Genomic DNA, 13823 nt, shown 5'->3' with positions numbered 1-13823 from the left:
GGTGAGACTCAAATCTCTTTTACCTTGACATCTTCCATCATGGATCTGAGATAGAAAGTGAGTAGAAGGGCTGAAATCTTTCCAGATTAATGAGCATCACTTCTTCTGCAGAAGAAAGAGCATTGAATCTGTAGCTAGAGGGTGAGGGTTTGAACCTTGACTCTCACTTACTACCTGTGTGATGTTGGCAAGTCTCTTCTCTCTGGGTCTCAGTTTCCTCATTTCTGAAATGGGTGAGTGGGACCAGATGTTCTCTAAAGTCCCTTCCAGCCCTGGAGCCCTTGTCCTCTGTTCCTTGGTCACATGAGTAGTGACAGCATCAAAGGCAGGATCTGAATTCTGAGCCTACTGCTCTGCCCTTTGTAGCATGCTGCCATCTTCTTCCAGTCATAAGTGATCAGAAGTCAGAGGGGCTTGTCCCCAAATTGCCCAAATACAAGAGAACAAACCCCATTTGGGATTGTCCTCCAAGGTTCCCATCAATGTTCCTAAGCCATTTGCAGGGGGCTGTTCATGACCTTTCCCTTTAGTGGAACAAGAGAACATAAATCACAAAATGTCATTGTTTAAACAGTTACCTTACTTTTATGCCATCCTTCATTAAAATATCACTTGGGTCGGAGATTGTTACAGATTTCTGACAGGGAAATTTATTTTTACCTGGAACGAGAAAAGGTTTTTGTAGGAGATTTGTGAGCTCGGTCACTCAGGAAGCAATTGATAGAAGGGGAAGGGAGCAGAGGGTCCAAGACTTCTGGTGGCATTGGGGGTCAAAGTGATGAGCCCCAGCTCTCAGTCAGATGGTCTAGGTTCAAATCTCACTTCACCTAAAGTCACTTACGTGACTGGCACCTCTATTTCCTCATACGCATAATGACAATCAGACTTAGTGCACTGTTTGGAACATAGGAACTGTTTAGAAATCGACAAAAGAAGACTTAATGACTTGACTTGTAGACTTAACTATGAGGTCCCTCAGTTTTAAGTTTTTAATGGAGTGCTGAGGTTAATGTCTAGAAGACCTGAGTTCAAATTCTGCCTGGAAGACAGGACCAATCACTTACTACCCTTACCCTCAGTTTCCTCCTCCGTAAAATAATCTTAATAATGACAATTACCAAGGTAATGCAGGTGAAGAATCTTGTAAACCTTAAGTGCTTTATAAATGCTAGCTGTCATTATCATAATTATTGTGACATCTGTGATCTTAAGATCTTAGAAGTAGAAATCAAAAGGATGAATTATCCAATTATGCAATTATCATTAATGTTGGATTTCAATATTGTAGTGTAGTGAAGGTTTAATCAGCCACACCCTGTCATCACAATTAGTTTAGGGAGAATAGAATGACCCTCCAAGTCCACAACTTTATTTCCTCTGCTTCTTTTTGAAGTTAAATAGGATGAAAAGTTAGGAGTACAATTAACAATCAGAGTCCCCAGTTAGGAAAATGCTAACATTCAGGCAGAGCTTTCTTTCTTTACTTTAAATCTAGGTTAGTGTTTAGCTGACTTATAGCTTCTTTATATGTGAGACAAAATTCGAAATGCCTGAAAACTTAACCAAATCTAATACAGGGTATTGCTGTTATTAGGCAGGCATGAGAAGAGATTGTGGAATGACTGAACCTTCTTTCATAGATCTCTGGTTTTTAAAAGGTGGGTTCAACTGGTAGCTTGGGTTTTATGCTCTGAGATGCCTCCAGGGGATCCACGACTCTCCTCATTTTCTTCCTTCATGCTCTGCTCTTGGTCTCTCAGTTTTTCTCATTCATTTATTGCTTCTGTCTTGCTCATTCTTTCTATCCCAGATTATTAAGTTTACAGTAGGGCTGGGGAGATTGTCCCCTATACTGTTGTTGCTCATCTCTTGAGGTCCCACTTTCTTCCTCTCAATCTGTGTTTTACAGACTACCTGTTTTCCTTTTAGAACTTCCAGGTATGACTCAATTCAGCATTCTGGCTTAAAGATCAAGATTTTACAAGTCAAGTAAGCACATTTCTTAAGCACAAACTAAGTGGCAGGCTCTATGCTAAGTGAGAGAGATACAAATAAAGGTAAAAACAGCTTCTGCTCTGAAGAAACTCACAGTATAATGGGGAAGAAAACATACAAACTATTATATACCTGCAAGAGTTATATGGAATTGGAGATAATCTCAGAGGGAAGAAACTAGTTTTAAGGGGGGGACTGGGAAGGCAACTCGTAAAGGATAGGATCTGAGCAGAAACCTGTAGCAAACGAAGGAAGCCAAGAGATAGCAATAAGAAGAGGGAACATTTCCCAAAATGAGGACAGTCAATGAAACGGCATGAAATCAGGAGGGGAAGTGTATTGTTCAAGGAATAGCAAGGAGGCCAGTGTCACTGGATGATATAGTACATGGAGGGGGAAAAAAGAGTAAGAAGGTGGGAAAGGGAGGAAAGGCTAAGATTGTGAAGGGATTTATGAGCCAAAAAAAGAATTTTTTATTTAATCCTGGAGGTGATAGAGAGCTACTGGAATTTATTGAATAGACAGTTGACATGGTTGGACCTGCATTTTAGTAACATCTCTTTAGTCGCTAAGTGGAGGATGGAGTGAGTAGGAAAGAATGAGATAGGCAGATTTCCCAGCAGTTACTGCAATGGTCCAGGCTGGGGTGAGATGTCTGCACCAAGATGGAGGCAATGTTACGGGAGAGAAGTAGGCAGAGGTGAAATCGACAAAAGAAGCTGCAGAGGTGAAATTGACAAGAGATGCAGCAGTGGTGAAATTGACAGGAGATGCAGCAGTGGTGAAATCGACAAGAGAAGCTGCAGAGGTGAAATCAGCAAGAGATGCAGCAGTGGTGAAATCGACAAGAGAAGCTGCAGAGGTGAAATCAGCAAGAGATGCAGCAGTGGTGAAATCGACAAGAGATGCTACAGAGATGAAATTGACAAAAGATGCTCTGCCTCAGACTTTCTGCTGATTTACAATCTTGCATCTCCAAGCTTTGCCCCAAACTTTCTGCTGACCTACAAACTTACATCTCCAATTGCCTGTCAGACGTCTTGAACCGGAAGTTCCCTAGCCATCCAAATTCAGTACGTCCACAACAAAACTGCTTTCCCACTAACCTTTCCACTCCTCCTTTCTTTCCTATTACTATAGAGGGCACCGCCAACCTCCCAGAACCCCAAATTCTAAAATTGGAGTCATCCTGGATACATCGCTATGTTTCACTTCTATATTCAAGTCTATCCATCACACTCTTGTAACATCTCTCCTTGATTTCATCCTGAAGCACTTTTTAAATATATCCCCATCCTCTCCTCTGACACTGACCCTACTCTGATACATACTTTCATCATCTCATCTCTAGACCACTGCAACATCTTCTGCTAGGTCTACCTGCCCCATGTTTCTCCTTACTCCAATCCATTCTTCCTCCAGACATTAAAATGATTTTCCCAAAGAACAGGTCCAGTCCTGTCTCACACATTCACACACACACACACACACACACACACACACACACACCCCATCTTCTCATTCCTACTCAATAAACTTCAGTGGCTTTCAATTGTCTTCAGTATCAAATACAAAATGCTGTTTGTCATTAAAAACCCTTCATAAACTGCCTCCTCTGACCTTTCTAGTTTTCTCACACTTCCCCCACCACCATCTCTATTTATTCTTCAATCCAGAAATACTGTCCTTTGGCTCTTTCATATCTCTGAGTATTTTCTCTGAATACTTCCTGGGCCTAAAATGATTTCTCTCTTCCATTCTAATGAATGATCTCTTGTCTCTCTCCTTTAATCCTAACTAAAATCCCATTTTCTTTCAGAATTCTTTCAGAATAGTTGAATCGGTTCACCAGCAATTTTCCCATATCCCATCCAACATTTGTCATTTTCCTTTTCTGTCAGGTTAACTAATTTGATAAACTTGAGGTTGTTTTAATTTGTATTTCTCTAATCAATAGTGATTTAGAGTATTTTAATATAGCTATAGAAAGCTCTGATTTCTTCATCTGAAAACTGTTCATATTCTTTGACCATTTATCAGGTGGTGAATGACTTGTATTTTTTTTTATTTGACTCAGTTCTCTATGTTTTTGAGAAATGAGGCCTTTATCAGAGATATTTGCTGTAAAAATTGTTTCTCAGTTTTCTATCATCCTTCTAATCTTTGTTGCATTGTTTTTGTTTGTATGAAACCTTCTTAATTTAACATAATCAAAATTATCCATTTATATTTTGTAATCCTATCTCTTGTAGGTCCTAAATTCTTCCTTTAACAATAGATCTGACAAGTATATTGCTTCTTGCTTTCCTAATTTGCTTATAGTATCATCCTTTATGTTTAAATTGTATACCCATTTTGAATTTATCTTAGGATTTGATTTAAGATGTTGGTCTATATCCAATTTCCACCATAAGAATTTCTAGTTTTCCCAGCAATTTTTATCAAATAGTGAGTTCTCAGAAGCCGAGATCTTTGGATTTATCGAACACTAGATATTACTTTGGTCATTTACTATTGTATATGCTGTACTTAATCTATACCCCTAACCCACCACTCCATTTCCTAGTCAGTATCATTACAGTTTGGGTGTTTACTGCTTTATAATATGGTTTGAGATCTGATATGTCTAGGCCATCTTCCATCACATTTTTTTCAGTAATTCTGAAAAATACCTAATTTTTCAAAAATATAAATAACAGCTCTCTTTGATATTGGCAAATAATGGGAAATTGAGAGGATGTCCATCATTTGGGGAATGACTAAACAACTTGTGGTATATAATTTTAAGAGAATATTATACTATAATAAATGATGAACAGGATGCTTTCAGAAAAATGGGAAGACTTATATGAACTGAAATAAAGTAACACGAGCAGAATTAGGAGAACATTGTACACCATAAAAACAATTTTGTAAGGATGATCAGCTGTAAGAAAACTTAGCTATTGTGATCAATGCAATGATGTAAGACAATTTCAAAGGACTTGTGATGGAAAATGCTATGCTCTGGAGTCCAAATTGAAGCATTTTTTAAATTTTATTTTTCTTGCTTAGTTTTTATTTTTAAAATTATTTAATTATGAAATAATTATTTTAATTATGAAAATGTTTTGAAAGACTTCTATAATGGGTGTTGCTTTCCTAATAAGTAGGGAAAGTTTGGAAGGAGAGAATATACATCTTTTAAAAGTGACAAAATTGTTTATTGATTGAATTAACCTCGCTTAGCCTCAGTTTTCTCACAAAACTGGGCCAAAATCTGTCACCTAGGGTTGTTGTGAGTATCTCATGAGATAGTATATGTAAAGTGCTTTGAAATCTTTAAAGTACTACATAAATGCTACACATTAACATTACACTTAAGTCAAATTTTATGTATCATAGATTCCATCAAACTAGACCACCACCTATATATACTTGTATTAGTCACGCTGCCTGTGACACTGTTTCCCTCAATCCTTTTTTCTAATATCTATTTCAGAAAGTTTTAATTATTCCAGACCAATGATGACATAAGTTATGTACCTGGTAACTTTTCATTTTCTTTATGACTGGATTGATAATATGGAGTTGAAAATTCTGCAGGGCCGAAGTCAGGTTCTTTCAATGGTAACGTTGGTTCAGGTGTTCCGACCCATGATATAATGTGCCCTGTCTAAACAAAAAAAGAGCATGTTGAGTTTTTAAGTTCTCCCCTTTTCTGGATCTCTAGATACAGAAATATTTATAGCAGTTCTTTATGGGGTGGCAAAGAAATGGACAATGAGGGAATTCCCATCACTGGGGGAATGGTTGAGAACGTTGTAGTATATGATTTTAACAGATTATGCTCTAAGAAATGATAAGCAGAATGCTTTCAGAAAAACCTGGGAAAACATATGGGAACTGATGCAAAGTGAAGTGAGTAGAACTAGGGAAACACTATACACAACAGTAACAGCACTATCACATGATGATCAACTGAATGACAACTACTTTCAGCAATACAGTGATCATTGTATTGTAAGGCAATTACAAAGGATCTATTTTTTTTTTTTTTGAGATAATTGGGGTTAAGTGACTTGCCCGGGGTCACACAACTAGGAAGTGCTAAGTGTCTCAGATCAGATTTGAATTCTGGTCCTCTTGACTTCAGGGGTGGTGCTCTATCCACTGCACCACCTACCTGCCCCAAAAGGATCTATGTTGAAAAATTATATCTACCTCCAGAGAAAGAACTGATGAAAGTATGAATATAAATTGAAACATACTATTTTTTAAAGTTTTCTTTATTTTTCATGTTTGTTAAGGAATTTGGTTTTATTTATTTTTTGGTCTGCATTTCTCTTTTTCTCATGACTAATATGGAAATATGTTTGCCTGATTATACATGTATAATCTACTTCAAATATCTTATCTTCTCAAGGATAAGAGATGGAAGGAAGAGGAGGAGGGAATTTGAAACTCAAAATTTTAAAAAAAAGTGTTGAAATTACATGTAATTGAAAAAAATAAAATTTTGAAATTTTGAAAAATTTGAAAAAAATTAAGTTCTTCCATTTTTTTAATTTTCCCCTCTTCACCATGAGCCCTCTTGAAATTTTGTATTGTCATTTGGAATTCTCTTGATTGGGTCAAATCCTATGTGTAGAGGGCATAACTTTGGAGAAGTATATTTGAAAACAAGGAATTGATGAGACAATGGTTATCTAGTTTACATATACTTAGTACTTAGCATGATGATATAATAGTTCTACAGCTGATGTAACTGTGATAGCATATTTAAACTGAGGATAAAGTCAGCCACAGACATTCTATTTTTGATCATCCTCTTGGTGGTTCTCCTGCTTCCTGCATTAAGATCAGACTGGCAGACCAGTAGAATGCTGGCAGGGGAGACTGAGTCAGACTATGACAGAGACAGAGTGTGAAGGGGACAATTAAGACTTTAGACTTTATTCCTGACTATTCTCATGGAGATTATTCAGCTGAGATCAAGGTTGGTCCCAAGGCCTTCCAGAAAGCTAAGCAGAAGATTACACCTATGTCTAGGAATGAAACCTACCTCAGTTTTACCCTTGTATTTTAGGTTAAGAAAAGGCTTTGCCATCTTCCATTTTTCAGGTATTTCTGAAGGTTGTAGTTTCTCTACTAAAGGAGAAAAAAAAAGAGTGATGACTAAATCTCATTTACTTCTTCTTAATCCCTTCATTTACAGAGCTTCAGAGACCTTAAAACACTGCATTAATTTTAGCTGTTGTGATTTTCTAAAGCTACTGGCACCAAGTTAAACTTTCAAGTTGTTACCAGAGTTTTCTCAAATTTGTGTTGCTTGTATGCCTTTCAGAAGTGATTCCCTAATAATAATAACAAAACAGTAGCTGAGATATATATGCTACTTTAAAGCATTTGAAATATTTAATATTCATGATAACTATGGATGGCATGGCTGAGGTGGTAAATGGATGACTACACTTCCCATGATGCTTGGGTTAGAGAGCAATTGTTCATTGACAGATGTTCCCCAGGACTCCATTTCTTCTATCAGTGAGTTCCTGTAAGGCAAGGTGATTGATGCCATGGAACCTGTCTGATGCAAGAAGAATAAATGAGTCTTGGAACATGAACAGATGAACACTACAATGCTCTCCAGGAGAGCATTTCAGGACCTGTGCTTGGCCCTCTCCAGTTGTTGTCCTTTATTCTCAAAGACCACCAAAATGACATCACTGTGTTAGAGTCAAGTTACATTGTGTCCATCTTCTTCCAATTGAAGGATCAGTCTACTAAGGATGACTTTGGCAAGAATCTTGCCAGCAATGACTAAGAGACTCTCCTGTGGTTGTTGCGTGATAATCTGTTCCCTTTACCTTGATAGAGAGGGACAGTGGAGGCAACCTTGAACCCCTGGGGTATAACCTCCTCTTGCCCTATAACCAGGAAAATTTAATCAGCTTTTGCGTGAGCAATGCATCTTCTACTCTGTAAATCCCAGCTGGAACAGACTCAGAACCAGGTTTTTGCCACACAAAAGGAGCCTAATGGCATTCAAAATCTCTTCCTCAATTGGAACTTTAGCTGGTGTGGGCTTGATTTCGACCTGAGGTATACAGCGTCTCCAGCATTGATTAATAATGGTCTGTTGAGAACATTAGGAAAGTGTTCAAGCCATCTCTAGTATAAGGTTCTTATCACTAATCAATGTGGCTCCATTAGCACTGAGTATCTCATAGTGTATGAGACACCATAGGTATTTGGCCCATAACCAATCTTCAGGGAATCTAAAAGGGTTTGAATTATTACTATCAGCATAAAACTTAATTTCATCTGTCTTCTAACTGAAAATATTGAATCTCAAGTTTTGATTATACTTATCCTTCTAATGGAATTGAATGTTATCTTCGTAGAGATGGATTTGATGGAATTGAATGCTATCTTCTTAGACATGGATGAACTATCCTGGCACATCCTGTGAAATTCTCGGTTTTCATTTAGCAGCTTCTGCATTTCCCTATCATTTTCGTCAAATCAGTCTTGGTTTTTGTGAGTGTTCTGACCCAGATGAACACCAAATCTCTGAAAGCTCTGCACTCTTTTCTGCTTTCACTGTTGAAATTGTGTAATGGCTCAATTTACCCTCCAAGTTAGAAGCATTCTAATCTGTTAACATTAATTCTCTGTTAACTTTTTTTTTTTTTTTTTGCCTTGGGGTCACTGCTTTTGTTCAATGTAAACTTGGAGAGGATAAGTCTATGATCAGTCCAGCACTCTGTTCTACACATTGCCTTAGTCACTCTCACATCCTATCTGTCTCTTCTTACAATCATACAGTCTATTAAATGCCACTGTTTGTTGTGAGGGTACATCCATGATCTTCTACTACGTTTAGGTAAATAGAATAGTTTAGGTAAATAAGATACACAATTTTTCAGTAGTAAATGACCATTGCTGTTGCTGTTCCCAATTCCATTCATCCCAAAGACTCCCTGCCATGTCTGAGAGTCTAAGCTACTCTAGCATTTAAGTCACTCAGAATTATAAACTTGTCCTCGTTTGGCCCATTGATGATAAAAGGCTCCAGGTCTTTATAAAATTTTTCTTTAACTTCATGATGATTTGTCTTGGTGGGAATATAGCCACTGATGGATGATAGCATGGCTCCTAGTGCATCTGCATCTGCTGCTTTGTCATTTGCCCATTGACACAGGACTTTGAGATAGGTAGAAATGGTAAAATGTTGTGATGTCTTTTAGTTCATGCATAAATTGAATTTAAGTGAAGCACAATTACACAAAGCCATCAATCTCCTTTTCTCTTCCAGAGTCATCACTGGTCATTGGCAGGAGAGAATCAAGATGGCAGGTGGTGACTCAAGATACAATGGATAACCTTGGTGACTTCAATGTCTATTCAATCTCTAAGTGCTCCATACTACCTGCTTTACCTTCCTTCATGGATGCTGGAACAAATGGTTCTTTATGTGCTTGGCATAGACACCCCTCAACTCACCATAGTCTTTGAGACATCTCAGTTACCCTCATCTTGGTTTAGGCCATCTGCTGAAATGGCTTCCTGAGGTGTGCATGCTGTGCTTCTTGGAGCCACAGGTTCAAGAGTTGGGTGGATCAAGTGGACGTCAAAGGAGCAAAGCAGCCTTGAAAAGGATTTGGCAGCCCTCACCTCAGAGAAACTAGACTTCCCTGAACACATCCTACACTGCTTGGCCTGTGATGTTAATTAAACAATAATAGAATTAGATGGATTTGGAACTGGTTCAATGATTATATTCAAAGAGTAGTCATTAATGGTCCTTTTGGCAGGCGCTCTCCATTGGAGTGCCCTTGGGGTCTGTGCTCAGCCTGGAGCTTTTAAACATTTTTATTAATGACTAGGATAAAGGCACAGATGGCATGATTATCAAAGTGGTCCATAATTCAAAATTAGTAGGGATCATTAATGCACGAGATGGTAGAAATAGGATTTTAAAAAGAGAATGTCAGGCCACAGCACTGGACTGAACTTAATAGAATGAAATCCAGTAGAAATAAATATAAAGTTTCATTCTTGGGTCAAAAAAAATTGATATCCCAAGTACAAGAAGAAGGAATCATATACAGTTTCTATCTAAAAAGACCTGGAAGATTTCAGGTTCAATGTAAGTCAGCCTTGTGATATATGACAGACAACCTTTTTTTTTACTTTTTTTTTTTTATTTTGAAAAAAAAATTCTTTACATTATCCCTTGCACTAACTTCTGTTCTGACTTTTTCCCTCCCTTTCTCTACCCCCTCCCCCAGATGGCAAGCAGTCCTATACATGTTAAATATGTATGACAGACAAACCTTAAGCTGCATTGAGAGGTTCATTTTTCAGGAATAAGGAAGTGATCATCCTACTTTTCTCTGCCTTTACCAGTCCTCCACTGGAGTATTGTGCCCAGATCTGGAGACCATAATTGAAGGAGGACATAAAATTGAGAGCATCCACAGGAGGGCAAACAGAATAGGAAAAAGGTCTTGAGTTCATGTCCTTGAAGTTTCAATGAAAAAATTGGTATATTTACCATGGAAAAGAGAAGAGCTGGGACCTAGAGAAGAATAGGAATGACAGCTATTCCTTCCCTCTCCTGACTCCATGTATTTTCTTGTCATGTTCTTCTGGAGGAGACTCATAATCCTCAAATTAATTCTGTGCATCCTATCTTTGAGGTCAATGTTTGGAGTTTTGTTTTTAACATCGTTGCTTTTTTGCTACTTTTTATTCAGTTTCTCCTTCTCTTCCCTATATTTGTTTGCATTTCCAATCAGTTATTCACTTTTCTTTCTTTGGTAACACTTTGTCCCTGTGATTCAAATTTTTCTAATCTACCTATTATTCCTACTATGCAGATCTTAAGTTCTAGTTTCAAAATTTTTGTTTCTCCTGTAAACCATTCAATAACATTCTGTTGTGGCTTTATTCATCAATGTTTGGATTTTTTTTTTTTTACTTGATTTGGAGGACATATTCCTTTCTGTTATTAATTCTCTTCTGTTGGTTTATTTATTTATTCTCAAAGTTAAATTTTCTTTCATCTCATAGTAATTCCAGTCTTTTTCTTTTTTATCGACCCCTAATAGCTTATTTTCTGACTCCTTTTCCTCTCATTTTAGTTTTTCTGAGGGATAAACTTCAAAGTTTCCTCAGCCCCTTCCTGCACTGGGCAATTCACATTTCATCAACCTCAGTCCTGTTCCAAGTAATTTTTGATGGGAAAGCATTGTGTATGGCCTTCACTCCAACTCAACATAAATCCCAATAATGATATTTATCAATTCCCTCCAATTCACTATTTCTACACATCTACATTCACACAAAGGGGATCAGAAGAAACCAGAATTAATACTTCAGGAATTTTATTGCGGGGTTTCCTTAATTTTTGGCTATTTTATTTTTAATTATTGTTTTTAAATGTATATGTTCTTGGCTTGTTCGCAAGAAGCAAACTGAGTTGCAGTTATTTTTTTTCTCCTTTTTAACTTATCAGATGATCCATACTTGGGGCTCAAGCCAATTGAAGATAAATATATTGAAAATATGAAATATTTAGATCTTCCAAAATATCCTGCCTGCATTGTGAATTGTTCTAAGTATTCTGGAGAACAATTTGGAGCTATGTCTAAGGGACTATAAGATTGGACATATTCTTTGATCTAGCAACACCACTGTGAGATCTATATCCCAAAGACATCAAAGAAAAAGGGGGGAAATCTATATGTATAAAAAAGATTTATGATTGAATTGGATTAGGATTGGAAATTCAGGGGTGCCATCAATTGAGGAATTACTAATTGTAATATATGATTGTGATGGAATACTATTGTCCTATAAGAAATGATGATGAGGACAATTTTAGAGAAAACCTGGTAAGACTTACATAAACTGGTGCAAACTGAAGTAAGCAGAACCAAGAGATCACTTCATATGTAACAACAGTATTTTAAGGATGATAAACTGTGAAAACTTAGCTACTCTGATCAATACAGTGATACAAGATAATGTCAGAGAGCAATAAAAAACTCCCAAAATTATGAAAAAAATCAATCATCTGGAGACAGAATTAAAAAAAAAGAAAATAATTCCTTGAAAACTAGAATTGAGCAAGGGAAATATTCTGAGATATCAAGAAATTATAAAAGAAAGTCAAAAGAATGAAAAAATAAGAGAGAAAGTGATAAATCTTATCAGAAAAACAACTGATCTAGAGAGCAGATCAAAGAGAAATAATATAATAATAGACCACCTAAAAATTACTATTAAAAAGAGAATCTTGATACAAATATTACAAGAAGTTATCAAGGAGAATTGTTCCAAAGTTCTAGAATAAGAGAGCAAAGTAGAAACCTGTAAGTGTCAATCAATATTGTTATTGTTAATAATTTATATCCTCAATAAAAAACATTAACCATGTTAGAGAATATCCCATTTCAATGTATTGTTACCCTGTTTCTTATTGCTCTTCAGTGATGAGAACCCCATCCCCCAACCTCTCAAGATCTTTTCAGAGATATATGACACTAAATACTACATGACTTCCAGAACCTTCCTTAAGTAGAGTATATAAGGAATTACCTAGAGGGTGATATTTCAGGTTGCCTGGAACAGAATAGGGTCTTATATTTGCCTTCCCAAAGAGACACTTTCTGGGCAAAAGTCCAGAAGTTAGGACTTTGGGCTTCCATACATTCAGACCACTGTAAATTAAGAAAAATAATAAATTAGAGATAATTTATTTAAAAATGCATTTATTAATGATAAATTTCTTAAGCACCATGGGAATCTTAAGGAATTAATAACATTTTATTTTTGACTCCCCAGAAACTCAAAGTTGGTACAGACCCCAGAATCTGTCTAGTGCATCCCTTATCTGATCCAGAATCTCATTTCCAATAAAGATCTCCCATGAGGGAAGCTCACAATCTGTGAGGCAGCCAATTCCACTTTTGAACAGCTCCTTTAGGAAGCTTTTAGTGTCTTCCAATGTGTGACACTTTCAAGGCTAAATCTGCACCATAAATTCATTCACCTACTGGTCCTTATTCTGCCCTCGGGGGCCAAGCAGAAAAAAGCTAAGCCCTCTTTTTTGGATCCCGACTATGAAGCAGCGAACAAGACTGTCCCTTAAAGATCTGTATCAATAGCAAATCTTAGGGGCATGCCTTCTTTATCTAAATCATGTATAAAAATGTTAATTGCACAGGATCAAGCACAAACATGGAATTATTATTGACTAAGCTTTGAGTTCTACCATTTAGCCAGTTCTAAATCCATCTAACTAGTCAACATCCATCTTCTTCACAAGAATAATATATGATCCTTTCATAACAATCACTAATATTCATATATAGTGCTTTAATGTTCACAAAGAAGATTGTGTTTATTTTGGGGTGTATATTATCTTAGATACAATAATCTTATAAGATAGGTGCTACTATCCCTGTTACACATGGGATAACCGAAGCCCAGAAAGACTAAATAACTTTGCTGAGGCAGGATTTTAATTCCTGTTTCCAAGTCTAACACTTCATCTACTGGATTCTAGCTTGCTAAAAAAAACAAAACAAAACAAAACAAAATGAAAAAAAAAAAAACCCAGGAAACTGACAGTTACATTTTCCAGATCATCTCACTTAGCATCCCCATCCAAAAAGGGTACCAGGCTCTTCCTGTTCTGGATGAAGGTGGCTCTGGACATTCACTACTTCTTCTTTCTAGACATTCTATTCATCTCCTTAATGATATATCCTCGAATTTCTCTGAAATCACGGTGCAGCTCCCTGGACATTAGTTTTCAGACTCTGTTCTTTTCC

At 36.8% G+C, this 13823-nt stretch overlaps 1 protein-coding gene across 2 annotated transcripts in view; it reads right to left on the bottom strand.

The window, feature by feature from the left end:
* Positions 1 to 13823, bottom strand: part of C4H1orf141 (chromosome 4 C1orf141 homolog) — a 58626-nt gene that overhangs the window by 8162 nt on the left and 36641 nt on the right. For both annotated transcript variants that reach the window (XM_051999471.1, XM_051999470.1), the window contains exons 4-7: positions 12586 to 12707; positions 7040 to 7125; positions 5521 to 5650; positions 579 to 660 (exon numbers count right to left, since the gene is read on the bottom strand). In XM_051999471.1, the coding sequence (XP_051855431.1) occupies positions 579 to 660; positions 5521 to 5650; positions 7040 to 7125; positions 12586 to 12707 (420 nt within the window). The remainder of the gene's footprint in view (positions 1 to 578; positions 661 to 5520; positions 5651 to 7039; positions 7126 to 12585; positions 12708 to 13823) is intronic.

This window comes from Antechinus flavipes, chromosome 4 (genome assembly GCF_016432865.1).
Source record: "Antechinus flavipes isolate AdamAnt ecotype Samford, QLD, Australia chromosome 4, AdamAnt_v2, whole genome shotgun sequence".
NCBI lineage: Eukaryota > Metazoa > Chordata > Mammalia > Dasyuromorphia > Dasyuridae > Antechinus > Antechinus flavipes.
The sequence above is the reverse complement of the archived record's forward strand: the minus strand, read 5'-3'. Positions and strand labels throughout refer to the sequence as shown.